Raw genomic sequence first — 27,628 nt, forward strand, 5'->3', positions numbered from 1 at the left:
GTTTTAAGGCAGCACTTCCCAAGTCAACTGAGGTAGGAGTGAGTGGTCAGGATTTTGTTTAAAATGCAGATTCCAACTGACAAGGTCAGGAGGTTAAGTCACTGCCAACAAGCTATGGAGCATAAGATTCCAAAGAACCGTAACGCTTCTAGGCTTCTTTTGAGACAGAAATTTCACTCTTGTTGCCCAGACTAGAGTCCAATGGCGCGATCTTGGCTCACTGCAACCTCTGCCTCCCGGGTTCAAGCAATTCTCCCCTGCCTCAGTAGCTGGTATTACAGGTGTGCACCACCACGCCCAGCTAATTTTTGTATTTTTTAGTAGAGACGGTTTCACCATGTTGGCCAGGTTGGTCTCAAACTCCTGACCTCAGGTGATCCACCCGCCTCAGCCTCCCAAAGTGTTGAAATCACAGGTGTTAGCCACTGCCCCTGCCCTAGACTAGCCATATGGCTCCGGATTTAGTTTAACCTTACTCCAAGTTTCCAGTTCTAGTCCCTTCTCTAACAGGGCAAGCTTTATCCCTAAATGTACCACAGTTAACTAAAGGACCCAGAGAAGGGACCCTCAATCCTTCTCAATACTGGGCCTCAGTACCAAACTATTAACGCAAGATCTCAAGGGCAGTAACCAGGCTTAGAACACAGCTCAACAACTCTCAACACTGCCTCCCCCGACAACTGCTGTTCTCTAGACCTGCCGAAGACAAAACCAACAATACACATTCCAGACCCTTCCCTCTGCTAGTGACCAGTCCTGGTAGGGCAAGCAAGGTAGGATCTGCAAAGCCCTCCCCTCCATGTCTCCTGCATGCACTGCTCCTGTGGACAGATGGTTAGAAATGACGGATACTAAGCCACTCTGTCCACCCTACCTAGCCCTACCCCAACAACAAACTCAAGAAAAGCTTGTGTAATCACAGAAAAGAGAAAGCGTATCCACACCGTGCTTTAAAGGGCACAAGCCCATGTGACACAGCCTAGCTCAGACACTACATTCTAATTTCATTATCAGGGACTTGAATCTAATGGGATGAAAGAGTAGCGGCAGGTCCCACACTGCAGTGTCCCTGAGCATCTACTGCAGGAACCCAGGGAAGCATGCTTTTCAGGACTGCTTTTGTAATACCCAACCTTGTATTAACATGAATAGACTCTCCCTTAGATGCCTAACCTTGTTTTTAATATGAATACTCTCCCTTAGCTGAGAAAACCAAACCAACTCCATTTGGCTCCTTCATTTACAAGACATCAAGGGCTCCTTACCCACCCCCCTTTCCTCAAGGACTTTAACTTGTGCAAGCTGACTCTCAACATATCAAAGAGTGCAATTAACTGATAAGGTGCTGAGGCAAGTGGATGGCCACAGTTCCCAGCAATTTACTCGGAGATGGTACCATAAAGCGGAGATGGTACCATAAAGCCCCACGTTTGTCCGTTTATCCGGTAGATAACGCCCAGAGCCCCCTCACCTGTCACTTTGTGATGAATTTAAAGCTCCTGCACCTGGAACTGTTTTCCTGTAACCATTTGTCTTTAACTTTTTTGTCTGTTTTTCTTCCGTAAGATGGCTGCAGCTAGAATCCCCCTCCCCTCTCTAAACCAAAATATAAAAGAACATCTAGCCCCTTCTTGGAGGCTGAGGTACTTTCGTGCGGCAGCCATCTCTCGGTCGCCGGCTAATAAAGGACTCCTGAACTCGTCTCCAAGTGTGGCGTTTCTAACTTGCTCAGGTACAACACTTTGAAGCAGCTTGAATACTTGCTAGCATCATGGTGGAGCTCCGAACTACCAAAACAGGATCTATTTAAGAGTTCATTTAAACTTGCCATGCTAGCTCTCCATCACTACTTGTCATTCTACCTCAGGAGATTTACATGCAATTTTGCTTCCAAGTGGAATAGATTTTTAGAAATGAGCCAAAAATATCAAAGTTCAAAACTTCAATTTGAAAACCATCTGTGAAGGCTGGGCAGTGGCTCAAGCCTGTAATCCCAGCACTTTCGGAGGCCGAAGTGGGCAGATCACATGAGGTCAGGAGTTGGAGACCAGCCTGGCCAACATTGTGAAACCCCGTTGTCTACTAAAAATACAAAAAAATTAGCCTGGAGTGGTAGTGGGCGCCTGTAACCCCAACTACTTGGGAGGCTGAGGCAGGAGAAGCCCGCGAGGTGGAGGCTCAGCCCGCAAGGTGGAGGTTGCAGGTGAGCCGAGATCACGCCACTGCAATCCAGCCTGAGACAACGGAGTAAGACTCCGCCTCAAAAAAAAAAAAAAAACCCAAAAACCACCTATGAGCTAGAAGAAACCCACATATTCATCATACCTCCCTTGCCTCCAGCACCTTCCCAGCCAAGCATGAAGGCCTCAAAGACATGCAGGCCATGCAGTGAGGGCACTGGCGCCTCCCCCTTTGCTTTGTGCAAGTGCTTAATGAGTTATAGGCAGTTCAGATCAGGTCCTGTGCAGCCAAATGACATACAGCCCTTCCACCAGGGCCCCAAAGACAAGTTTACCTTCAGTTGCACTGGAGGGAAGACTGAAGACATCTACATAACAGCCTCAACTGCCAAGCCAGAGATGTGGCCCTAGGCCCCAGGTGGGCACAGAGCACCAAGACTCAGTCCACATGACACTGAAGCACAGACAAGACAGAGTGCAGTTTTTAAAAGGAGGATTTATTTGACAAGTTTCACTTAGCAATATACCTAAAAGGAAATCACAATACAATGAAAGATTTAAATCAAGGCCTCAGAATTTCATACAAACACCAAGACCAAAATCCTAAGTATTGGTATTGCGTCTCAAATTTTTCCCATTAACTTTAAAAAAAAAAAAAAAAAAAAAAAAAGCTTAAACTTACGTGCCTTACAAGTTATTAAATGAAACTAGAATTAACAAACATGCCAAAATGTTTCACTTTTAATAGTAGACACAGCTCCTATATTGTTTTACAAAAAAATAAAAGCATGTCTTTCAACATGCATCCAAACAGTGTTCAATGTAACGTGGCAAAGGGCAACATTTAACATAATTCAACTGCTTTTACCTAAATACGCTTACTGCTTAAGTACATCCTATAACTAACTTGAGAAAAGCTGGAACTTAAGTTTAACAGTTACAGTTTACTCAGCTTCACTGTTACATCCTAGATGAGTATTGTATTCAAAAATACTGGGCCTTAAGTCTTCATAACAATCCTGATTTCCACTTAGAGTAAGCATAAATGACAAGCTTGTATTGCAGAAACTGTTAAACTGAAGTTTTTTTCTTTAAAAAAAAAAAAAAAAAAAAAAGGTTGACCAAGAATCAGTGATCAGGATCGATCAATTACATTCCCCATCCACCACTCATACTGGACATGCTAGACATCCCTCCCATTCCGTTCACGCCCACAGATGCACGGCTTCCACTACTGTAGTAGCTGCTGTTCATTGCTCCTTGGTTACCTGCAAAGAGATCAATTTGACAAGTTAGGAGGCGTTTCAGACTACCAGTCAAATAAAATATAGTATTCCAAGAAAAAGTGGAAAAAGTATACGAGTACAAATGGCTGCTGTCCAAGTGGCGAGCCGCATGTTTGGGAAAGGGGAATCCCGACTCCAAACAAGCCTCAATTAACCCCTTTTCTCTGCAGTACCAACTTGCCAGACTCTTGTGCTACCATTTTAACGGATTCTTCAGGATCAACATGAAAAATTAAGTTTAAAGGAAAACTAGTGTTTTTCAAAAATTGCAAAATTACTTCGTATTTTTAAAGCTAAACAAGGCATTTTTAAAAGAAATTTACCATCAACATTCACAATGTGTCCCTCGAATGGCATTTGAGAAAAGGGAGCACAGGGGAGTCTCTTGCTTTTCCTACTCACGGTGGGCAGGAAGTGAGACAACCAAGCTGGACTAAAGGCAACTCACTGTGCCCAATGGCAGCCTCCATGGAGTTAAGTCAGAGCCATTGACTGCTATAGAAAGTATTATTACAACATATCAGTATTTGCTATTGGGAATTTATATTTTTTGAGAAAATATTTACCTATGCAATGTTTGATTGAAAATCACTGGAGTTTTCCTGTAAAACTTGGTCTGCAAAAGGATTTTGTAGGGTAAGACTATAATACCAAAATCACCATTCTTTAGACCAATTGAAAAAAATAAATAAAACCAATCCTAGGTTAACTAATAAATACGGTCCTGAACCCAACCACCATTCTATTTCAAATTCTCCCTCCACCTAAAATTGACTTAATGCTAACCAAAAGACAAAAAAGTGAACAACTTTATTTAATGTTTTAATAAATGGAGGCAGATATTTTCTGGCTCGACAGTATTCCAAAGCTGCAATGACTAGTTCTTAATTCAAAGAACACTTCCCCCTCCCAATGATTGTTTCTGAAAATTAGCTAGTAAAAAGTTACATTTGGATTGAAAGCATACATTTAATAACCCAATTTCACCAAAAAGGAGCCTGCATCTTCCCAACTAAAGAAACCTGCCTAAAACTTATTCTAAGTATATTTAAAAAAACAGGCTTACCGTATCCACTCATGCTGCTCTGGCCACCATAGCCGCCTCCATAACCACCACTCAGCTGCTGGCTGGCTGGGCCCCCGTAACTGGACTGGTTTGCTGTTAAGTTAAGAAAACATTAGAACCTTTTTTCTTATGTAATGTGGTACCTGGTGGTACCGGGCTTGTAATTCTATATCTATGATTTTCCAGTCTTGATCTTACATTACTATAACCCTCTGCCTCCTCCTGCCTACTGTCTATAACCAGGCTACCCTTCTATCCATCATTTGAGCTAGTCAAATATTGATAAACCAAAGTGCTAACGGTATACACATCAGCAGGACTAAAATCAACGATTCCATAAGTAGAGGCATTTTGTGAAGATCTCATGAAACTGCTTGACTGGATTTAGTGGGGTTCCCCCTTAGTTTGATACATCAAAGGATGTCAATACACCTAATTATGCCCACATTTATCTTAATCCTGTTTTGCTATTTTAGATTTAAACTTTATACTTAGAAAATTTAAGTAGTTTCACTCCGTAGTCCCCTCCCCCAAGAGTACTTAAATCTAATTTGAATTATCTATCCTAAGGAACTTCATAACTCCCAAGGATTTAAGTAAGCCAGATACAAAATTCAAATATCAAGAAACTGCTTTCTTTGCCTAAGTTTGTTATGCTAAACTTATTAAATAGATTAACTTAACTTATAATTGACTTATACAGATATAAACGTTTTGGTTTTTAAAAAAACTAACGATATTTACACAAGCCCATGCCTCCCATCATTTGGCTACCATAAGCACCACCGCTTGCTCCTGCTGTAGAATTCAAGAAGAGTTCTACATATCTGTGTTCTGAAATGAGAGAAAAGGCATACAAGGTTAGCTTAAAAAAAGACACTAAAGTGATATTTACACAAACCCATGCCTCCTAGCATTTGGCTACCGTAAGCACCACCGCTTGCTCCTGCTGTAGAATTCAAGAAGAGTTCTACATATCTGTGTTCTGAAATGAGAAAAAAAAAGTTTGAAAATGTTTGTTGGTGAAACAAAACAGAGTAAGCACTTTTATAAAGTTTTTAAACAAGCAGATCTGTGAACTTCAAATACTTTGGCAAAGAAAATTCTAGCTACTTCTCTTAGGTGATCTACTTTAACTCCAAAATCTAGCCTTTACATATTCATCTATATTGTCAATTAAGGATATACACTTCAAGATGTGCATATCACAAATCTGTTATACTAATTTTTAAAACCCAAACCTTCAACACACTGCCCATCCCCCAAGAATTAATCTATTACTGGAGAGGAAACTTCTCATATATCCTTATTTTTCCATTTTTCTATTGTAAATGTTAGTCACACAATCACCTGTTAAGAGCCCACAAATGCTCAATCACACTTACGCATATTTGCTTTGTCTTTTGACATAGCTGCCACAGCATCTTCATGAGTTGCGAACTCGACATCTGCTTCACCAGTTACTCTGCCATCAGGACCAATTTCAATGTGTACTCTCACAGGATTGAGCGGTGAAAAAAACTACAACACAAGGCATTTCAAATAATTAAATCAACTTTCTAATGTTACAAAATAAAACTAAAATTTCAAACACAGTGCTCACATTTATAGAATAAGGCTCAGACTTTTACTGCCATACTGAAATACTGACTTGTGAGTTCATCTTACACTTACATTATAAATGTCATTCTCAGTAGCTCTGTAAGGTAATCCACGCATGTGTACACAGTGTCCTGTTGTGCTCTGGAAAGTAGAGCCACCATCCCCGTATCTGTGATCAGACATTCCTGAAAAACAGTAATTGAGGTCTAGATGGACAAGAGTGTAAGCATCCTTCAACTGAGAAATTCAATTCTTACCTTACCTCTTCCAAATCTATCTGACCCAAATCCATAGCCATCATTATAGCCATTGTAATCGTCATAGCCTCCATAGCCTGAAAGACAAAGTACAATCAATCAAAACACCTAGACAAAGGAACAGACTACTTGCCAAACCTTGCGAATCCTCACGTACCTCCACCATAAGCACCACGCCTCATCCTCTCAAAGCCAGCTCCTCTGCCAATGCTGTTATACCCTCTGCCAGCCCCAGGTCTGTCATAGGGACCTGGCCGCTGCATGGCCATAAGCTTTCGTGGTGGATCATAGTGAGTTCTAACTTCAGCTCTACTGCTCTTAAAGATTTCAATATACCTAAAGCATTGTTCATAAGGAAGGGGTAGGGAGGGGAGAGAAAACATTAGTTCATTTTATACAGGTATTTAGTTATACAAGAAAACAATCTAGTCATAGCCATGAAACTGACTAATATTTAAAGCCAGATTTCTTATATTTGCATAGGCAATGACCAGAAATTCACTCAATAAATAGTAAGACAATGTAAACTTTATAGAAAAAAAAGACTCACTCCTCTGAGGCAGAGCCAAACCTTAGGGGTAGAGAGGAGTACTGTAAATAAATGTTTTAGGAGGGAAATAATTCCACTCAACTTTCAACATTTCACGTCTTAAATCCATTGGCAGCATGTATAGCAAGTGGGCTAAAGAGCCAGCCTCCACCAACAGTCTAGCCCACACTACACATTTCCTTTCGCCAATAAATACCCCAGCCTATGCTTTTAGTAAGAATCAGCATAGGTAAGCGCATGCTTCAATGAAAAATAGTCACAAGCAAAGAGAATAAAACCTTTTGTGACAATTTCTTGAAAGCTATGCTTATTAATACTATGCAGAATATTTATATACAGCAAGAAAAAGTTTGTTGCATTTCAACTTTAAAAACAAGATCAGAAAGTATCACATTTTCTTATGGTAACATTAATTTACTCTAGGTGGGTGTTATTACAGCTAAAGCCAGGTTTGCATTAATTTTTTAAAGCCATAGTCTCTCAACTCTATTGATTGGGGTTAGTAAGACTCACAAAATTGTCAAGTAGACCAATTAACTAGGGACAATTTTAAACCTAAAATTTAGTTTGCGTGTAACATGGGACTGACACAGGAAAAGTTTGGAAATCATGGCAAAACATCAATTACCTAGGACTACAAAACATTAATTTCTTCTTTTAAGCAGAGAGAATATGGATTTAATTGTTTACCATAAGAAAAGTGACATATCCAACCAACCATCCATCCCCACCTGTGCCCTATTCTTTCCTTGTGTTTCTTTAGAGCCTTTTCAGCTATTTCCTGTGAAGCAAACTGCACGAAGGCCTCCCCCGTACTCCTCCCCTGGAAGTCCACCGGCAATGTTATCCCATTTGGCACGATTTCCAACCCTTCAACCCAAGGACAAATAACCCCAGTAGGGGGGCAATATTAACATCACAAGCCCAGAAATGATTCTTCTTATAGCTTTAAATAAACCAGAATTTTTAACTTTAGGTGAATGGTATGCTTTCAACAAGTACTCTTTAAATATGCATTGCAATAATATGAAGTTCCATTATTATAAAGTATAACTATTCTTAACACACCCGTGGTACAGCATATATTAAAAAAAAAACTTGCTGAACACAGGATGCATTAAGAATTCAACAACTTAAGAACACATCTATGCAACTTAATGTTGAGAATTATACAATTCAATTAAGTTTTAAGCATTAAATAACAGTTTTACTAAATTCAAAACACCTTTTACCTCATTTTATATTTCAATGCTTTAAGTTATTGGAACTTCAAGTATTTAAAAAGGTATACATTTAAAACATTTCATATAAAAACTGAAACATTAAATTATAATTGACAAACACAACAATCTAAACTTTCAACAAAACTGATCTACACAGCACAATCATGCATGCTTGTTCTAACAGTAGTTATGATTCACTTCTGGAAATTCCGTCTATGAAAAATCCTTTCCGTGGATACATTCCCAAGTTTACAAAAAGGACTTAAAGCACTTTCCTAGAAGATATGAAATTATGTTCATATTTAACGTTGACAGATAGCATTCAATTCTCACCAATTTAGAGAAAAAACAAAACAGACTTGATTTTAAAAATTCTGACATTAGGACTTGATACATACATAAATTTTTAACATACTACACTAAACCATGAAAGGATTTCTTGATTCCAGCGTATCACATCATAAATATTAATATTTAAAATATATGATATCTTATCTAACATTGTTAAACATGCAATCTTATCAGCTCTTCAGCATAAAAACATTCAAATACTTTAGGCCCAGGAACAATTTCAAAACACTTGTTATTTCAGATACTGAGACTACAAGCATTCAAACTACTCTCACTACATCTGATTTTCAGTAAGTTTATACCACACAGGTTAAACCAAGTCTTTCATAAACCGACTTTTGCATTAAAGAGAATTAGACCATTAGATGTTTCTGATCACATGATCCAAATATGTGTCTCTTGCAACATAGACAATTGCCATAATTTACAACAACCTAATTCATCGCACTAATCTGCTGGTAAAGGGATCTTACCTTTAACTTGAGGTACTTAGCTGGACACCAATGTGAGGAAAGTAGTTAAGCTGTTGAGGGCAATCCTCAATGAAAGATCTACTCTGAACTATAATACTAAATATAGGCAAAGTTAACATTTTGGAAGTACTTCATTTCCACCTTTAAGATGGGCTTAAATTATTTGAAGGTCTCTAGAAAGAAAACATTAATTCATTGGCAATTTACAACCTATTAAAATACCTAAGCTACTCAACTTTAAGGTCTATTAAATCACCTTGCCATAAGCTAACCAAAACTCACTGCTCAGCAACAAACATGACTACATACCTGAGAAGAACTGAACAATTTCTTCCTTGCTACATCCAAAGGGAAGTCCTCTAAGCCGTACAAAGCCATCATTGGCCGTGTCAGGACTATTTGGACCAGTATGCTTCAACACCCAATCCATTTCAACGTTGTTTGACTTGAATACTGAAAGAGGTGCTTAGAATTAGTCACTTTTGGAAAATTAGATAACAAAGTTCAGACTTCCTGGGTCTTTAGATAAGCTAGGAAGAGCTGCCACAAACTCCCTTAGATGACCATTTCCATGCAGTCAAACACCTAAAATTCAGAAGGGGTAAGACCTCTATTGTTTAATGCTTTATTTACTGTAACTAGGGCAATGTAAATCAAACCTTCAACATATCTGTGTCCCATAGTTTCTCTGTCTTTTTTCAGGGCCAATTTGACTTCATCTTCTGATTCAAGTTCAACAAAAGCCTCGCCACTTGGTCTGCCTTCTCTGGTGTAGATGAAACGAATACCTTGAGCCCCATTTTGAATTTTGCAGTCTGGAAAGAAAACAACCGTTAATACAGAATTTAAAACCTAAAACCACCTCTGGGTGACACAGATGAAATGTCTATTCCATGTCCCCACTATAAGTTACATAACTTGTGAAGCCTATATATAATGACCATATTACCAACTCCTAAAACTCCAATAAAAAAAAAAAACCTCATTCCCAAGGTGATGTATTTCCAACCCATCAACAACATAAAATATTCAAAGCAGTTTCAGAATGAATTTCTCTCTTAAGTCCTTGCTACTCATGTCTACATCACACATCTTTTTATCAATTTCTCAGAACATTATCAAGCCTGGACTTTGTGACTTTACGGCAAACATACTTCGTTGCGAGCTGTTTTGGTCTGGCGCATTTGTCAGTTTTACCTTTCCAGCAGCCACATTACGGTTTCTCACTCAAATCCAAATTACAGGCCCAATACTCACCTGAAAGGGGATCAGTGTTACCAAGCTAAAATGCTCCAAGTTGCACAGCTGAAGCCAAACCCAGTGTTGCCCCCTGCAAGGCGGCTTCCAGCGTACTTGATTCTTGTTTTACAGGTCGCTTTCCGTTACCAACGCTAAATTCAGATAGTAAGTCAATACTACAAACGTCTTGCCAAAAGCTGTTAATTTCATCCAAATAGAATTTCTTTTTCCCAGTCTAATAATGGGAAGAAGGACATTCTGATAGAAAATATTCAGGAAACCTATGTACTGCAAAAAAACTTCCCTGGGCTTCACTGTCTTCAACTGTATAGTGAGCCTGATTAAGAACTAGATGAGTAAACACTCTTCAATTATCAAATCTTGATTAGGAAAACTGAAATTAAAACGTGACATTTCAATTTTCCGAAGAATGCTCCTTTTCAACGAAACACCAAAACTGGAAACAAGAGCTTACACTTCAAGATATTGCAAAACATTACTATTATTTGTCTAATTACTCGGCGATTCTCTCAAGATTGAGGAGGAAATCCCATCTATGCCAATTTATCCTTTCCAAAAAAGACACCCGGGCCAGGCGCGGTGGCTCAGGCCTGTAATCCCAACATTTTGGGAAACTGAGGTGGGCAGATCACTTGAGGTCAGATGTTCGAGACCAGCCTGGCCAACATGGTGAAACCCCGTCTCTATTAAAAATACAAAAATTAGCCGGGCGTGGCGGTGCGCGCCTCTAGTCCCAGACACTCGGGAGGCTGAGGCAGGAGAATCGCTTGAACCCAGGAGGCGGAGGTTGCAGTGAGCCGAGATCGCGCCACTGCACTCCAGCTTGCGTGACAGAGACTCCAACTCAAAAGAAAAAGAAAAAAAGACACCCATAAAAGAAAAGCCGGTGTTCAAAGATAGGTAAAGAAAACAAAGTCTGCCAGATCTGCCGCACTCCCCCAAGGGCCAGGAGGACGGGCGGGGCTTTCGAAATTTCCATTGCGTAACAGCGGCCGACCGGGCGCGAGCAGCACAGCGGTGAGTGTAGTCGCCCGCGCCTCGCCAGGGGGCGCCCCGGGTCCCGCCCGGCCCGGCCCGCCCCGCCCCAGCCCGGCTGCCCGCCAGCCCGCCAGCCCCGGCCTCGAACTCGAACTCCCGCGTCCTAGTTCTAACTCACCAGAAAAAAACCTCTGCACTTCATCGGCCGAGCAAGACCAGGGCAAGCCCCGGACCTTCACCACGAATCCCTCTCCACCTTCGGTGCCCAACATCATCGTCTCTTACGCGGTCCGGCGTCGAAACAAACTGCAAAGCGGGGAGGAGGACCAGACCTGAGAGCGCCAAGTAAGCTGTCTTTCGCCTCCGAGGCGCCCCCGGGCCCGCACCGCCCCCCCACGGAGCAAAAACCGGGCAGATGCACCCACCCCGGCGACTCCAACACCTCCTCGTCCGGCTACCGGACCCCCAAAGCTGTCCTGAGCAACAGCTGCCAGTGCCCCGAACCGTGGGGGCCCGGGCCGAGAGCCAGCGTAGAGGAAAGGAAATGGCGGCGGCCGCTTCCGCTCCGCCTCCTCCGACTTCTCACACAATAGAGTCGGCGCGGCCTGCAGGCTTCAGCGGCGGTGCCGAGATTCAGCGAACCACTCGCGGCTCTCGATGGCAGCCCGCAGCTCGCCAAGGTCCCCGTGGCCCTCCCAGAGGTATGGGGACAAACAATCCTCGCAAAAACGGTACCCACCGTGGTAGCTGAACTGCAAGCGGGGACCCACCGCGACTCACCTAGACAAGCGACTTCTGCGTGGCTAAGATGAAATGGCCAGCGGGCGCCTGCGCAACCTAAATAAGGCCCTTTGTGCGAGCTCTGCGCACGCGCAGCCAGCTGCTCGCACCGCCCCGTTGCGTCACAAAGAGTTCTGGCGCATGCGTAATTTCAAGAGCCAGCCCACCTCCCGCCGGCGGATTATTACACACTTGGGTTTTGGGCTCGGCACCCGCACCCATAAACCCGCCGGGCTTTTTGTTGCGCCTGCGCCTTCCCGCGAATATTGAACTTGGGAGTCTTAGCGGTTTATAATTGTTTCATGCGCATGCGTGTTCCTTGAAACCGTTCTCTAGCCTTACCCGCCAGCGTGGGGGTGGGGAATGGCGGCCGCCTGTTCCCTATGGGACTGTATAGGAGTCCCGAGCTCTGGGTTGTGATGAGGTGGGCGTCTTTCTACCCCTTGCCCCCAGGCTCTTACTGGCGCGCTCCTCGCCGACCTGAAAGGAGGAGCGCGGCCTTCAGGCGTCCCCCCTCCCCGCGCCGCCTTTCTTCCCTTTATCCCCAAACCGGCCGAAGCTGGTCAGCCGCCGATTGTCGAGCGTCCTGGGAGCTGCGGGGCTGCGGACGTCCCGCGGCCGAAGCCACCCGGATGGTGCCTGGGGCACGTCCCAGCCATGTGTGCCTCCACTTCCCCTTACCTGCCGTCGTCGGGCCTAGGGCCCCGGTCGGCGCGAGGTTCCCGCGCCTGTGGCTCGCGCCTGTACCCAGCTTTTGCCTAATAAATTCGCACCCTGTGTACCCCTTGGCCCGCCTAACGGTCGGCAGGCCTTGAATGCCCTGGGGCCCTGGCACGAGGAGGGATCGCGAGCGCGGGCTCCACGGGTGCGCGGCGGCCTCTGTGCTCGGTAGGTTACCGCTGCATCTCCCAGAGCAGAAGTGGTAAGAGTGCGTCCATTCACCAGGCGTAGACGCTGCATTCGAGGAGGCCCCCGGGTCACCCCATGTGCACACATGCTGCGACATGACTAATGTTCGTGGTTTCTAGCAGCATTGCCCAAAACCTAAGATACCGTGGCCTCCCAGGCCTCCCCATGTCTGATTTGGCTGCCTTCCTCACCCCAGCTCTAGCGGACACAGACAATACACAAATTAACAATAAGGTAGTACTGGACCCTGCCGCAGGGCTACCTTAGCTAGTGCAGGCCTGAGTGCCACCCTGGAAAGATGCGGACAAAGCATGTTTCCAACCCCAGTGCCACAGAGTCCGAATCCAGTTTTGACAGGTTTGAGAAAAGTAGAGAGGACATCAAAAGAAAGACAGGAGCCCAGAGCTAAGCAGGGCCTGATCTTCAAAGGCCACTCAGGCCTTGGCAAGGGTGTTAACTCCGAGAGAAGGCTTTGGCAGGTGATCAGCAGGGGAGCCATAAACCCTGTGTAAAGGAAAACTCTTGCTGGATGTGAGTGGGATGCAGATGGAGCAGGCAGGGTGAATGACGGTACATGCTATGCCCTCTACTACAAACGGAACTAGAAGCACACACCTGTGGTACCATTTCAGAAGGCACTTTGGCTGAGGTAATCAAGAAGAGAGTCCGGCCAGGTGCGGTGGCTCACCCGTGTAATACCAGCACTATGGGAGGCCGAGGCAGGCAGATCACTTGAGATCAGGAGTTTGAGACCAGCTTGGCCAACATGGTGAAACCCCATCTCTACTAAAGATATAAAAATTAGCTGGGCACAGTGGCACACGCCTGTAATCCCAACTACTCTGGAGGCTGAGGCAGGAGAATCGCCTAAACCCAGGAGGCAGAGGAAGCAGTGAGCTGAGATCACACCACTGCCCTCCAGCCTGGGCAACAGAGAAAGACTCCCTCTCAAAAAAAAAAAAATTATAATTAGCCAGGCATGGTGATGTATGCCTGTAATCCCAACCACTTGGCAAGACTGAGGCAGGAGAATCACTTAAACCCAGGAGGCAGCAGTTGCAGTCAGCTGAGATCACGCCATTGCACTCCAGCCTGGGCAACAAGAGCAAAACTCCATCTCAAAAAAAAAAAAAAAAAAAAAGAATAGTAAGGTAGAATACATTTCATACATTTATAGCCAATTCTCATATATAAATTGTCCAACTTATATTAAAACAAGGTTTTTAAATTTTTATTTTTTATTTATTTGTTTGTTTGAGACACGGCCTGTCACCCAGGCTGGAGTGCAGTGGTGCAAACATGGCTCACCGCAGCCTGTACCTCCTGGGCTCAAACAATCCTCCTGCCTCAACCTCCTGAGTAGGTAGGACCATAGGCATGTGCCACCTTGCTCAGATTATTTATTTATTTATTTATTGTAGCAATGGGGTCTCATTTTGTTGCCCAGGCTGGTCTTGAATTCCTGGGCTCAAGGAATCATTCCACCTCAGCCTCGCAGAGAAAGTGCTGGGATTACAGGTGTGAGCCACCATGTCTGGCAATGAAAGGTTTTTTTGTTTGGTTTTGTTTTTGAGACAGTCTCACTCTGTCACCCAGGCTGGAGTACGGTGGTGCAATCTTGGCTCACTGCAACCTCTGCCTCCCAGGTTCAAGCAATTCTCATGCCTTAGCCTCCCAAGTAGAGGGATTACAGGTGTGTGCCACCATACCTGGCTACTTTTTTTTAAGTTTTAGTTGAGATCGGGTTTTTCCATGTTGGCCAGGCTGGTCTGGAACTCCTGACCTCAAGTGACCTGCCTGCCTCGGCCTCCCAAAGTACTGAGATTACAAGCATGAGCCACCATGCTCGGCCAAAGGTTTTTTTAAATAAAAAGTTAATCATCAGCCCAGGCATAGGGCTCACGCCTGTAATCCCAGCACTTTCGGAGGCCGAGGCAGGTGGATCAAGAGGTCAGGAGTTAGAGACCAGCCTGACCAACATGGTGAAACCCCGTCTCTACTAAAAATACAAAAAGTAGCCGGGTGTGGTGTCGCGCGCCTGTAATCCCAGCTACTCAGGAGGCTGAGGCAGGAGAATCACTTGAACCTGGGAGGTGGAGGTTGCAGTGAGCAGAGATTGCACCACTGCACTCCTGTCTGGGCAACAGAGCAAGACTCTTGTCTTTAAAAACAAACAAACAAAAAATTCATCATCTTGCCTCAGTGGTCTTTATGTCTTGGTATACTTTTTTTTTTTTTTTTTTGAGACAGAGTCTCGCTCTGTCACCCAGGCTGGAGTGCAATGGCGCAATCTTGGCTCACTGCAAGCTCCACCTCCCAGGTTCACACCATTCTCCTGCCTCAGCCTCCCGAGTAGAGTAGCTGGGACTACAGGCGCCCACCACCACGCCCGGGTAATTTTTTTGTATTTTTAATAGAGACGGGGTTTCACCGTGTTAGCCAGGATGGTCTCGATCTCCTGACCTCATGATCCGCCTGCCTCGGGCTCCCAAAGTGCTGGGATTATAGGTGTGAGCCACTGCGCCTGGCCAATATCTTGGTATACTTCTTATAGTTTACAGAGCTCTTTATTAAGGCTGTTAGCCCTTATGATAGTTGCCCCAAACATTCTTCTCAGTTTGCTTACCTTTTAATTATTTTTGTGGTTTTGTGGTGGTATTTTTTGTTTTACAGACAATGTCTTGTTCCGTGCAGTGACACAATCATAGCTCACTGCAGCCTTGAACTCCTGGGCTCAAGCCATCCTCCAAGCTCAGCCTCCTGAGTAGCTGGGACTAAAGGCACTTTCAAGCAGGCCTGACTAATTTTTTTTTTGGTAGTGATGGGGGTCTCACTGTGTTGCCCAGGCTAGTCTTGAACTCCTGGCGTCAAGCAATTCTCCCACCTTGGCGTTTCAAAGCACTGGGATGATTCTACGTGTGAGCCATGATGCTCAGCCCTGATTCATGATTGCCTTTTTTTTTTTTTAAGACAGGGTCTCACTTCGTCACTCAGGTTGCAGTGCAGGTATGTGATCTCGGCTCAATGCAACCTCCACCTCCCGGGTTCAAGCAATTCTTGTGCCTCAATCTCCCAAATTGCTGGGATATGCCAGGTGCAATGGCTCACACTTGTAATCCCAGCACTTTGGAAGGCTGAGGTGGGTGGATCACTTGATGTCAGGAGTTTGAGACAGCTTGGCCAACATGGTGAAACGCTGTCTCTACTAAAAATACAAAAATTAGCCGGGCGTGGTGGTGGGTGCCTGTAATCCCAGCTACTTGGGAGGCTGAGGCAGGAGAATCACTTGAACCCAGGATGTGGAGGTTGCAGTGAGCAGAGATCCCGCCACTGTACTCCAGCCTGGGCAACAGAGGGAGATTCCATCGCAAACAAAAAAAAAAAAAGGAAAAAAAATACCAAATAGCTGTGATTACAGGCATGCACCATCACACCCGGCTAATTTTTGTATTTTTAGTACATATGGGGTTTCACCATGTTGGCCAGGTTGGTCTGGAACTCCGAACCTCAAGTGATCCATCCACCTTAGCCTCCCAAAGTGCTGGGATTACAGGTGTGAGCCACTGCACCCGGCCCATGATTGCTTTTTAATATTTGGACATATAGAAGTTTTCAATTCCTTGATGTCAAAGCCATGGATATGTTCCTTCGAGGTTTGTCTTTAGAAAGCCCTTTCCCATCCAGAGATTAAGCACATATTTGTTATCTTTGGTATCATTTGTAAGACACATTTTGTACACCTTAGCCTCAATAAGACAGGAATGTGTTTTATTTATTTTCTTCTGCTTTTTTAAAAATTTGTATTTATTTATTTATTTTAGATGGAGTCTTGCTCTGTCACCCAGGCTGGAATGCAATGGCATGATCTCGGCTCACTGCAACCTCCATCTCCCGGATTCAAGCGATTCTCCTACCTCAGCCTCCAGAGTAGCTGGGATTACAGGCGCCCGCCACCACACCCAGCTAATTTTTGTGTTTTTAGTAGAGACGGGGTTTCACCATGTTGACCTCAGGTGATCCACCCACCTCAGCCTCCCAAATTGCTGGGATTACAGGCATGAGCCACCGCACCTGGCCAGGAATGTGTTTTAAAACCGATGATATCAGCTGGGCATGGTGGCGCACCCTGTAATCCTAGCTCTCTGGGAGGCTATGGTGGGCTGATCACTTGAAGTCAAGAGTTCCAAACTAACCTGGCCAACACAGTGAAACCCCGTCTCTACTAAATTATCACATCTCATCCTTTTGGCAAGGATCAAGTGTAGGAAAAAAGATAAATTAACCGGGTGTGGTGGCATACGTCTGTCATCCCAGCTACACAGGAGTCTGAGGTGGGAGGATGGCTCGAACCCCGGAGACAGAGGTTGCAGCGAGCCAAGATCACACCACTGCACTCCAGCCTAGGTGACAGAGCAAGACTCTGCCTCAAAGAAAAGAAAATAAATGCAATCATAAATAACCCGGCTGGGCGTGGTGGCTCACACCTGTAATCCCAGCACTTTGGGAGGCCGAGGCGGGCAGATCACAAGGTCAGCAGATCAAGACCATCCTGGGTAACACAGTGAAACTCCGTCTCTACTAAAAATACAAAAAATTAGCCAGGCGTGGTGGCGGGCGCCTGTAGTCCCAGCTACTTGGGAGGCTGAGGCAGGAGAATGGCGTGAACCCAGGAGGCGGAGCTTGCAGTGAGCCGAGATCGCGCCATTGCACTCCAACCTGGGTGACAGAGCGAGACTCCGTCTCAAAAAAAAAAAGTAATAATAATAATGACATGTCGCCCAGGCTGGAGTGCAGTGGCATGATCTCGGCTCACTGCAACCTCCCCCACCCAGGCTCAGGTGATCCTCCTGCCTCAGCCTCCCAACAAGTAGCTGGGACTATAGGCACATGCCACTACGCCAGGCTAATTTTTGTATTTTTAGTAGAGATAGGTTGGCCAGGCTCGTCTGGAACTCCTGAACTCAGGTGATCTGACTGCCTCGGCCTCCCAAAGTGCTGGGATTACAGGCATGACCCACCATGCCAGGCCAGAATTTGTTCCTAGTAGTACAGAAAATAATGGTGGGACTTAAAATTGATGATATTTTAGATTTGATGGAAACTGTTATACTCCAATTATTTTGTGTGAAGACATGTTACAGCCATTACAATTATATTTTCTTGTATTTCTTAATAATGTGAAGTAGGCTGGGCGCAGTGGCTTACGCCTATAATCCCAGCACTTTGGGAAGCCAAGGCAGGTGGATCGCCTGACATCAAGAGTTGGAGACCAGCCTGGCCAACATGGTGAAACCCCGTCTCTACTAAAAAAATACAAAAATTAGCCAGCCACGGTGGCACTTGCCTGTAATCCCAGCTACTTGGAGGCCAAGGCAGGAGAATCACTTGAACCTGGGAGGCGGAGGTTGCAGTGAGACTAGATCACGCCACTGCACTCGAGCCTCGGTGACAGAATGACTCTGTCTCAAAACAAAACAAAAAAAACAGAACCCTGAGATTTGCAAAAGAAAATATGCAGATGACCGTGCTCATGCCTGTAATCCCAGCACTTTGGGAGGCCAAGGCGGGTGGATTACCTGAGGTCGGGAGTTCAAGACCAGCCTGACCAACATAGAGAAACCCTGTCTCTACTAAAAATACAAAAATTAGTCAGGCGTGCTGGCAGGTGCCTGTAATCCCAGCTACTTGGGAGGCTGAGGCAGGAGAATCGCTTGAACCTGGGAGGCGGCGGTCGTGGTGAGCTGAAATCTTGCCATTGCACTCCAGCCTGGGCAACAAGAGAAAAACTCCTTCTCAAAAAAAAAAGCTGGGCGCAGTGGCTCACACCTATAATCCCAGCATTTTAGGAGGCCGAGGTAGGTGGATCACCTGAGGTGGGGAATTCAAGACCAGCCTGACCAACATGAAGAAACTCCATATCTACTAAAAATACAAAATTAGCCAGGCATGGTGGCGCATGCCTGTAATCCCAGCAACTTGGGAGGCTGAGGCAAGATAATCGCTTGAACCCGGGAAGCAGTAGTTCTGTTGAGCCGAGATCGCGCCATTGCACTCCAGCCTGGGCAACAAGAGTGAAATTCTGTCTCAAAAAAATAAATAAATAAAAGAAAAAGAAAAAGAATAGAAAATATGCAGATGATCCATAGGCTTGAGAAGTATCCCTTTGAGTGGTAACCAAAGAAATGCAAATTAAATAAAATAACACAAAGCCTTTGCAACTAATTTTCAAATTAATGATCATTTAAAAGAGTAATTAAGAGAGCTGGAAAGGATGCAGGGAGATGCCATCAAGGTACACTGTGGTTGGAGTGTAAATTGGTACACCCTCTCGCTCAGGGCTATTTGCAGTATAAATGCATACATTTCAGCCGGACGCGGGGGCTCACGCCTGTAATCCCAGCACTTTGGAGGGCCAAGGTGGGCGGATCAAGAGGTCAAGAGATTGAGATCATCCTGGTCAACACGGTGAAACCCCGTCTCTACTAAAAGTACAAAAAATTAGCTGGGCGTGGTGATGGACGCCTGTAGTCCCAGCTACTTGGGAGGCTGAGGCAGGAGAATGGCGTGAACCTGGGAGGCGGAGCTTGCAGTGAGCCGAGATCGCACCACTGCACTCCCGCCTGGGCAACACAGCAAGACTCCATCTCAAAAAAACAAAAACAAAAAAACAAAAACAAAAAACATACATTTCATTAAAACATACATTCCATTCCTACTTTTGCACTGATTTAATTACAAGATTGTTCATGGCAGCATGAAACAGGGAAGCTTTAGAAAACAACTTAATGTCTAAGGAAGTATGGAATAAATTGTGGTATGAGTGCATGGGGGTACTGGGATGGGGAGGCTGTGAGGGGGAAGGAAATAAATCTTAGGTAACGTAATGGTTTGTTGCCTTCCAAAGGGCCACAGGACATAAAAAGATATACATTACAGTATATCTATGTTATTACAATGTCACGTGGTGGGAAACTAGGAAAAAAGATCTAGAAAGGATCTTTAAGATGGCGACCATGAAAAAAAAGTTGAGAAAAAATGATCTAGGTTCCGTGTGGTGGCTCACGCCTATAATCCCAGTACTTTGGGAGGCCAAGGCAGGCACATCACCTGAGGTCAGGAGTTCAAGACCAGCCTGGGCAACATATTGAGGCCCCATCTCTACAAAAAGTTAAAAACATGCTGGGCGCGGTGGCTCACACCTGTAATCCTAGCACTTTGGGAGGCCAAGGCAGGCAAATTACCTGAGGTCGGGAGTTCAAGACCAGCCTGGCCAACATAGTGAAACCCCGCCTCTATTAAAAATACAAAAAATTAACCAGGTGCAGCGGCGTAGGCCTGTAATCCCAGCTACTCAGGAGGCTGAGGCAGGAGAATTCTTTGAACCCAAGAAGCGGACGTTGCGATGAGCCGAGATGGCGCCACTGTACTCCGGCCTGGGCAACAAGAACGAGACCTCAAAAATTTTTTTTTTAAATATTACCCAGGCCTGGTGGCACATGCCTGTAGTTCCAGCTACTCAGGAGGCTGAGGTGGGAGGATCGCTTGAGCCCAGGAGGTGGAGGATGCAGTGAGCTGAGATCGCGCCCCTTAATTCCAACCTAGGCAAAGTGGGGAGACCCTCTCTCAAAACAAAGTTTAAATTTCTGAGTGATAAACTGCATCGGCCGCCTCCGGGACCTGCTCGGGTGGTACACTGCAAGCTGCGGAGACTTAAGAAAAGGGCGTCTCTGTTAGAGCCCGGGTATGGGGTACCACCCCCTCCCCGCCACGGCCAGGCAGCGCGGTCCGCCCTTCCATCTGGGATGCCCGCGTCTCTCGGCCTTCGCTGGAGCCCCACTGTTGTGTTGAAGGAGACCGTCCTTCCGACGCCGAGTCCGACTCCACAACCACGTAAACAAATTGTGGATTCAGACACCCTGAGCGGCGGAAACACAGGCGTCCCCACAGTGTCCGGCCGTCGGCTGAGAAGGGTCTGCCCGACGGCCACCTGGGGAGGGACCCGAGCACGCCCTCTCCGGTTCACGCCGCGCGCCTCCTTCTGGCCGACAACACAGGCGGCTGGTTTTGAACTTTCCGGGTGCGAACCTCCCAAGGCTTCAGCCCGGTCACTCACTGTCTAAAGCCAAATCAAATATCTTTTTTTTTTTCTTTTTTTTTTTTTTTTGAGATGGAGTCTCGCTCTTGTTGCCCAGGCTCAGCTTCCCGAGTAGGTGGGATTACCGCCCCACCACGCCCGGCTAATTTTTTTTTTTTTTTTTTTTTTTGAGACAGAGTCCTGCTCTGTCGCCCAGGCTGGAGTGCAATGGCGCGATCTCGGCTCACTGCAACCTCCAGCTCCTGTATTCAAGCGATTATCCAGCCTCAGCCTCCCGAGTAGCTGGGACTACAGGCGCCTGCCACTACGCCCAGCTAATTTTTTGTGTTTTTAGTAGAGACGGGGTTTCACTGTGTTGATCAGGATGATCTCAATTTCTTGACCTCGTGATCCACCTGCCTCAGCCTCCCATAGTGCTGGGATTACAGGCGTGAGCCACCGTGCCCAGTTAATTTTTGTATTTTTAGTAGAGATGGGGTTTCACCATGTTGGTCAGGCTGGTGTTGAACTCCTGACATCAGGTAATCCGCCCGCCTCAGCCTCCCGAAGTGTTGGGATTACAGGCGTGAGCCACCACGCCCGGCCTTTTTGTTTGTTTGTTTGAGACAGTCTCACTTTATCGCCCAAGCTAGAGTGCAGTGGCGCGATCTCTGCTCACTGCAAGCTCCGCCTCCCAGGTTCACGCCATTCTCCGGCCTCAGCCTCCCGAATAGCTGGGACTACAGGCACCCGCCACCATGCCCGGCTAATTTTTTTTTTTTTTTTTTTTTGTATTTTTAGTAGAGACGGGGTTTCACCGTGTCAGCCAGGACGGTATCCATCTCCTGACCTCGTGATCCACCTGCCTTGGCCTCCCTAAGTGCTGGGATTACGGGCGTGAGCCACCTTGCCCTGCCTGTCCAAAACATAAAAAGCCAGGTGCAGTGGTTCATGCCTGCAATGTTAGCACTTTGGGAGGCCGAGGTGCGCAGATAGCCTAAGCTCAGTAGTTTGAGACCAGCCTGGGCAAAACGGTGAAACCCTGTCCCTACTAAAACACAAAAATTAGCCAGGCGTGGCAGAGTGCACCTGTATTCCCAGCTACTCGGGAGACTGAGGCAGAATTGTTTCAACCGGGGAGGCAGAGGTTGCAGTGAGCCGAGATTGCGCCACTGCACTCCTGCCTGGGCAACAGAGCAACACCCTGTCTCAAAAACAAAGAGGCCGGGGGCGATGGCTCATGTCTGTAATCCGAGCACTTGGGGAGGCCGAGGCGGCTGGATCACAAGGTCAGGAGTTCAAGACCAGCCTGGCGAACGTGGTGAAATCCTGTCTCTACTAAAAATACAAAAATTGGCCAGTTGTGGTGGCGCATGCCTGTAATATCCAGCTTCTTGGGAGGCTGAGACAGGAGAATCGCTTGAACCTGAGAGGCAGAGGTTGCAGTGAGCGCTGCACTTCAGCCTGGGAGATGAGACTCCGCCTCAAAAAAAAAAAAAAAAAAAAAGATCCCTGCTCACTTGACGGATTAGCAAAAACCCAAGAGTTTGCAACATCCACTGCCAGCGAGGCTGGGGGAGGGCACTCACATAAATTGCTTAAGAAAATGCACGATGGAGCAATTCCTACGGGGAGCAAAACTGCGTGTGCCTTCACTCTCTGACCAGGCAATTCCACTTCACAGAATGTATCTCAAACACGCACCGCTTTCCCTCTGTCACAAATAGCTCTGAGATAAGGCGCTTGGTAGTCGCTGTGGTGCTCTCCTCAGGGTCCCTTCCCACAGGCGGCTACTGAGGTCATTTTTTCAGGCCCCCTGGGCTCACCTTTCGTTCCATCCCGCACAGGTGAGCAGTCTGGGCAGGCTTTGGCCGGCTTCGCGCAGGTGCCACCGCACAGACTCTCCCTCCAGAGCAGCGCTGGAGGACGGGGTCAGGAGTCAGTGCCCAAACCCTCCTGTCCTTGGGGCCGGGCAGCCACCGCGGCGGGGAGACCCCTCGCTAAGGAGGAGTGTTGGTGTTGGCTCTACTCGCCGGGTCGCCCAGGGCCCTTCACTTCCCAATCAACTCCCCGCAGCCGCTGCTTTCAGGGGAAGCCAAGCCAAGTCACATACGGCACGTGCACTGGATCAAAATAATACACGTTTCTACGTGCGCCAGACGGTATGTTTAGTATTGAAAGAGCAGGGCTGAAGATGAAAGTCCTTACCCGGCTTCCTTGCGGTTTTCCCGCTGCTTCCCGGCGCCAGGGCCGCCTTCTCCGCGGTGCGCGGGAGCTCGGGGAGCGCGCGCCCCCTGCAGGCCGGCCGGAGCGCGGGGCGGGTTTCGCGCCCTCCGTGCCCGGGTAGAGCTTGGAATTGCTTTGCTTGTTCCCGCCCGAGGCTACTCTGAGGTTCTAAGTGACTCCCCGTTCCCCGGGTGCCTCGCCGTCGAGAAGCCCAGAGCTTCTGCATTTCCAGCGCTGGATGAGGCTCCGCTAGTTTTCCTTCTGCCCAGATACCCTGTGCTCTCACACAGGTTGTGCTGATGGCGGGGAACCGGGACTGCAGTTGTCCGTGGCCTGGAGCTCACTTCCGCTCTCGCCCTCGCTGGGCCTCTGACCGCAGGTCTCTGAGCCTGTTTCTTGGAGATTTGGGATAGCTGGGAGGCCCCATGAGAGCGAGACGGTGAAGCTACCAGCAAGGGGTCTGGTTCTGATGTAGCCATTGACCGCAACTCGCACAGCGGAGCTTGCACATTCCTCCTCTCCTCCCCAGCCCCTGCCCCCGCTCCCAGCTGTGGCTGCCCCATGTCCTCTCCAGACCACCCCGCACAGCTGTGGCTGCCCCAGGTCCCCTCCAGACCACCGCGCACAGCTGTGGCTGCCCCAGGTCCCCTCCAGACGACCCCGCACAGCTGTGGCTGCCCCAGGTCCCCTCCAGACCACCCCGCACAGCTGTGGCTGCCCCAGGTCCCCTCCAGACCACCCCGCACAGCTGTGGCTGCCCCAGGTCCCCTCCAGACCACCCCGCACAGCTGTGGCTGCCCCAGGTCCCCTCCAGACCACCCCGCACAGCTGTGGCTGCCCCAGGTCCCCTCCAGACCACCCCGCACAGCTGTGGCTGCCCCAGGTCCCCTCCAGACCACCCCGCACAGCTGTGGCTGCCCTCCCATCCTCCCTCTCTCACCGCTCTGTGTGACTTTGTCCTGTGCTTGCTCCTGACACATGGACTTCGCTTTATCTTTCATTTTTATTTTTTTAATTTTAATTAAAAAAAAATTTTTTTGAGACGGAGTTTCTCTTTTGTTGCCCAGGCTGGAGTGCAATGGCGCACTTTTGGCTCACAGCAACCTCTTCCTCCTGTGTTCAAGCGGTTCTCCTGCCTCAGCCTCCCGAGTAGCTGGGATTACAGCCATGTACCACATGCCGGGCTAACTTTGTATTTTTAGTAGAGACAGGGTTTCTCCATGTTGATCAGGCTGGTCTCGAACTCCTGACCTCAGGTGAACCGCCCACCTCAGCCTCCCAAACTGCTGGGATTGCAGGTGTGAGCCGCCGCGCCCGGCCTCGCTTTATCTTTTATACTTGCCCGGGGCCAAAGGGAAGTCTTACATTAGTCAAACTCACCAGATTCAGTAAAACTCAACTCTAAAATAATTATTTGAGACCGTGCAGTGGCTCACGCCTATAATCCCAACAATTTGGAAGGCTCAGAGGTAGGATTACTTGAGCCCAGGACCTCAAGACCAGCCCAGGGGGCCGGGCGCGGTGGCTCACGCCTGTAATCCCAGCACTTTGGGAGGCCCAGGCAGGTGGATCATGTAGTCAAGAGATCAAGACCATCCTGGCTAACACGGTGAAACCCCGTCTCTACTCAAAATACAAAAATTAGTGTGATGGCGCCCGCCTGTAGTCCCAGCTATTCGGGAGGCTGCGGCAGGAGAATTGCCTGAACCTGGGAGGCGGAGATTGCAGTGAGCTGAAATCGTGCCACTGACTCCAGCCTGGCGAAAGAGTAAGACTCTGTCAAAAAAAAAAAAAAAAAAAAAAAAAAAAAAGCCCAGAAAACAAAACGAGACTTCGTCGCTACAAAAAATTAAAAAAATAATTACTTGGGTGTCTTGGCACCTGCCTGTGGTCCCAGCCAGTTGGGAAGTTGAGACGGGAGGATAGCTTGGGCCCAGGAGTTGCAGGCTCCAGTGAACTGTCATTGTGCCACTGGACTCCAGCCTGGGTGACACAGCAAGATTCCACTTCTAAAAAATAATTAAAATAAAATAATTATCTGTCAAATTTCGGGACCAAAAGTCTAGGTCTTGTCAGTGAATAGACACAGCGGTGAGTGGGGGAAACCCTGGGGGAAAGGTATGGAAGGGGAGAAGGGCAAGGGCTTTGGTGTGTTTGGGTGTCACTGAGGAGGCCCAGCTCTCTGGTACGCTGCCATCACCTCCCGACTGATTGATTAGGTGAGTATTGACCTAGGTAAACGGCTCAAAGGCCAAATGAAATTTGGTTGTGCTACCAAGCAGGTGCTCTATTTTTACTGCAAGAGGCATTTCCTCTTCAATGTGTGTATATATATATATTTTTTTATCAATGTGTATATAATATAATATTAACACACACTGCCAAGGGTGGTGATTCCCACAGTTCACTGCTATTTCTGGTTCTTTTCCTTCTAGGCCTCTGGGAAGGTTTTTCATTCCTGGCATCTTGAGGAAAGGTTTGGCCATGTGACTTATTTGGCTAATGAAATGTTGGCAGAAGGAATGTGTGTCACTTCTGGGCAAAAGCCTTTAAGAGTCGCAGTGATGATTCCAGATGGCGGAGGCTCCATTCACCTCCTGTAGTATGAGCTGTGAGAAATAAAGCTTGTCGTGTTAAGCCACTGAGATTTGGGGTTGTTATTGCAGCAAACCAGGCCCATCCTGACTGACACATCCTAAATCCTTTCAGAGACAAAACAGTACAAGCAAACTAGCAAACGGGCAGGCGGGCAGACAGATTATTTCCCTTGAAACTCTGAGCCCTGAGAATGCAGAGTTCACTTCTTGGATGATGGACGGCAAGTGAAGGTATGCTCGAATCAAGGTTGGCACACCTCATGTTCATACTGAGCTGAAGTGTGGGAGCTCCCCCACTCCGAGCTGGAGGGCCATGGTCATAGCTACTCAGTTAGGCCCAGCCTGTTGCTCTGTATTGTGCTCATCTACATCATAGCCTTGTGAGGCTGCAGGTCGGAGTGGACTCTGGGGCTTTGGGCCATTCCACAGGGCTCTGATAACAGCCTCCTCATCCCTCCTACAGGGCTCCTTGGCTCTAGCCCTGTAAGACAAGCCTCTTTCTTATTTGTTTGGGTTCTTTTTGTCGTTGTTATATATTCATGAGTCAGCTGTCATGATGGATCATGGCTTTTAGTGAACATTGTCGTGTGCACCATGTTAAATTAAAAAGCAGGAGGCCATTGGCCTAAGGCTGTCTCCGTACTTTGAGTTTCTACCTAACAAACTGCAACCTAACTTAGTACTTTACACTGAAACTGAATGTGGGAGTGTATTGGTAACAAACAGCTGAGTTTCAGCCAATTACAGGCAGCCAACTGATGAGATCATACCCAAATAAAGCAAATGCCTAGCCATAACCAAGCAGGTGATTTCTCTACTTTGTCTGTGTTCGGTGGGTAAAAGTTTGCTGCTCATGTTGCTGGCTGGAGCTCTCTGAACCTCTTCTGGTTCTGAGTGCTGCCCAGTTTATGAAATATTCTTTGCTCAAATCAACTCTGTTAAATCTAATTTGTCAGCTGGGCATAGTGGCTCACGCTTGTAATCCCAGCACTTTGAGAGGCTGAGGTGGGCGGATCGCTTGAAGTCAGGAATTCGAGACCAGCCTGGCCAACATGGTGAAACCCCATTTCTATTGAAAATACAAAAGGTAGCCAGGTGAGGTGGCAGAGTCCTGTAATCCCAGCTACTAGGGAGGCTGAGGCAGGAGAATCGCTTGAACCTGGGAGGCAGAGATTGCAGTGAGCTGAGATGGTGCCACCACACTCCAGCCTGGGCAACAGAGCAAGGCTCCGTCTCAAAAAAAAGAAAACTCTAACTTGTCTAAAGTTGTTCTTTTCTTTTCTTTGATTTTTTCTTTCTTTTTTGTATTTTTTTACTGATTTGCTAATCGGCTGACTTTAAATATTTTCTTCTTGATACAGGGTCTCACTGTATGGCCCAGGCAGGAGTGCAGTGGCACAATCATAGCTCACTGCAGCCTCAATCTCCTGGGCTGAAATGATCCTCCCACCTCAGCCTCTTAGGTAGCTAGGACTGGTCTTAAACTCCTGGCCTCAAGCAATCTTCCTGTCTCAGCCCCCAAAGTGCTAGAATTACATGAATGAGCCACTGCACTTGGCCTCCAAGATTTTATTTGTTTTTGTTTGTTTGTTTGTTTGACACGGAGTCTCATTCTGTCGCCCAGACTGAAATGCAGTGGCATGATCACGGCTCACTGCAACCTCTGCCCCCTTGGTTAAAGCGATTCTCCTGCCTCAGCCTGCTGAGTAGCTGGGATTACAGGCACACGCCACCATCCCGGGCTAATTTTTGCATTTTTAGTAGAGACAGGGTTTCACAATGTTAGTCAGGCTGGTCTCAAACTCCTGACCTCGTG

The 27,628-nt window shown here is 46.9% G+C and overlaps 1 protein-coding gene and 1 long non-coding RNA gene across 15 annotated transcripts; one reads left to right on the forward strand and one right to left on the reverse strand.

Annotated features, from left to right (window-relative positions):
* Positions 1-2,656: 2,656 nt before the first annotated feature.
* Positions 2,657-14,030, reverse strand: HNRNPH1 (heterogeneous nuclear ribonucleoprotein H1). Of its 14 annotated transcripts, none has more exons than XM_024247421.3 (14): positions 12,688-14,030; positions 12,007-12,486; positions 11,405-11,532; positions 9,648-9,803; positions 9,298-9,441; positions 7,673-7,811; positions 6,549-6,727; positions 6,397-6,468; positions 6,207-6,340; positions 5,918-6,053; positions 5,458-5,517; positions 5,277-5,366; positions 4,533-4,625; positions 2,657-3,448 (listed from the first exon to the last, which is right to left on the reverse strand). In XM_024247421.3, the coding sequence occupies exons 3-14, from the start codon at positions 11,499-11,501 to the stop codon at positions 3,330-3,332; spliced, it is 1,419 nt and encodes a 472-aa protein (XP_024103189.1). In that variant the 5' UTR covers positions 11,502-11,532; positions 12,007-12,486; positions 12,688-14,030; the 3' UTR covers positions 2,657-3,329. The 14 variants fall into 14 exon arrangements, with proteins under 14 accessions (XP_024103189.1, XP_024103193.1, XP_024103191.1 ...); XM_024247432.3 differs by adding an exon at positions 4,033-4,082 and having other exon boundaries at positions 3,275-3,448; positions 5,307-5,366; positions 12,007-14,030; XM_024247431.3 differs by lacking the exons at positions 12,007-12,486; positions 12,688-14,030 and adding exons at positions 4,033-4,082; positions 11,652-11,751 and having other exon boundaries at positions 3,275-3,448.
* On the forward strand, positions 12,610-25,852 carry LOC129059724 (uncharacterized). Its single transcript, XR_008525763.2, has 3 exons — positions 12,610-12,894; positions 22,837-23,151; positions 25,651-25,852. It is a non-coding gene; the product is annotated as an uncharacterized LOC129059724 (long non-coding RNA).
* Positions 25,853-27,628: the final 1,776 nt, after the last annotated feature.

The sequence above is a fragment of the Pongo abelii genome, chromosome 4, assembly GCF_028885655.2.
Source record: "Pongo abelii isolate AG06213 chromosome 4, NHGRI_mPonAbe1-v2.0_pri, whole genome shotgun sequence".
In the NCBI taxonomy this organism is placed as follows: Eukaryota; Metazoa; Chordata; class Mammalia; order Primates; family Hominidae; genus Pongo; species Pongo abelii.

Excerpts from the sequence above, each read along its gene's own strand:
- HNRNPH1 (XM_024247421.3), bottom strand. The coding sequence starts at position 11,501 with ATGATGTTGGGCACCGAAGGTGGAGAGGGATTCGTGGTGAAGGTCCGG. Across the intron at positions 9,442-9,647 it reads GGGACACAGATATGTTGAAG|TATTCAAGTCAAACAACGTT; the intron begins GTTTGATTTACA and ends CACCTCTTTCAG. Across the intron at positions 6,054-6,206 it reads CTGAGAATGACATTTATAAT|TTTTTTTCACCGCTCAATCC; the intron begins GTAAGTGTAAGA and ends CTTGTGTTGTAG.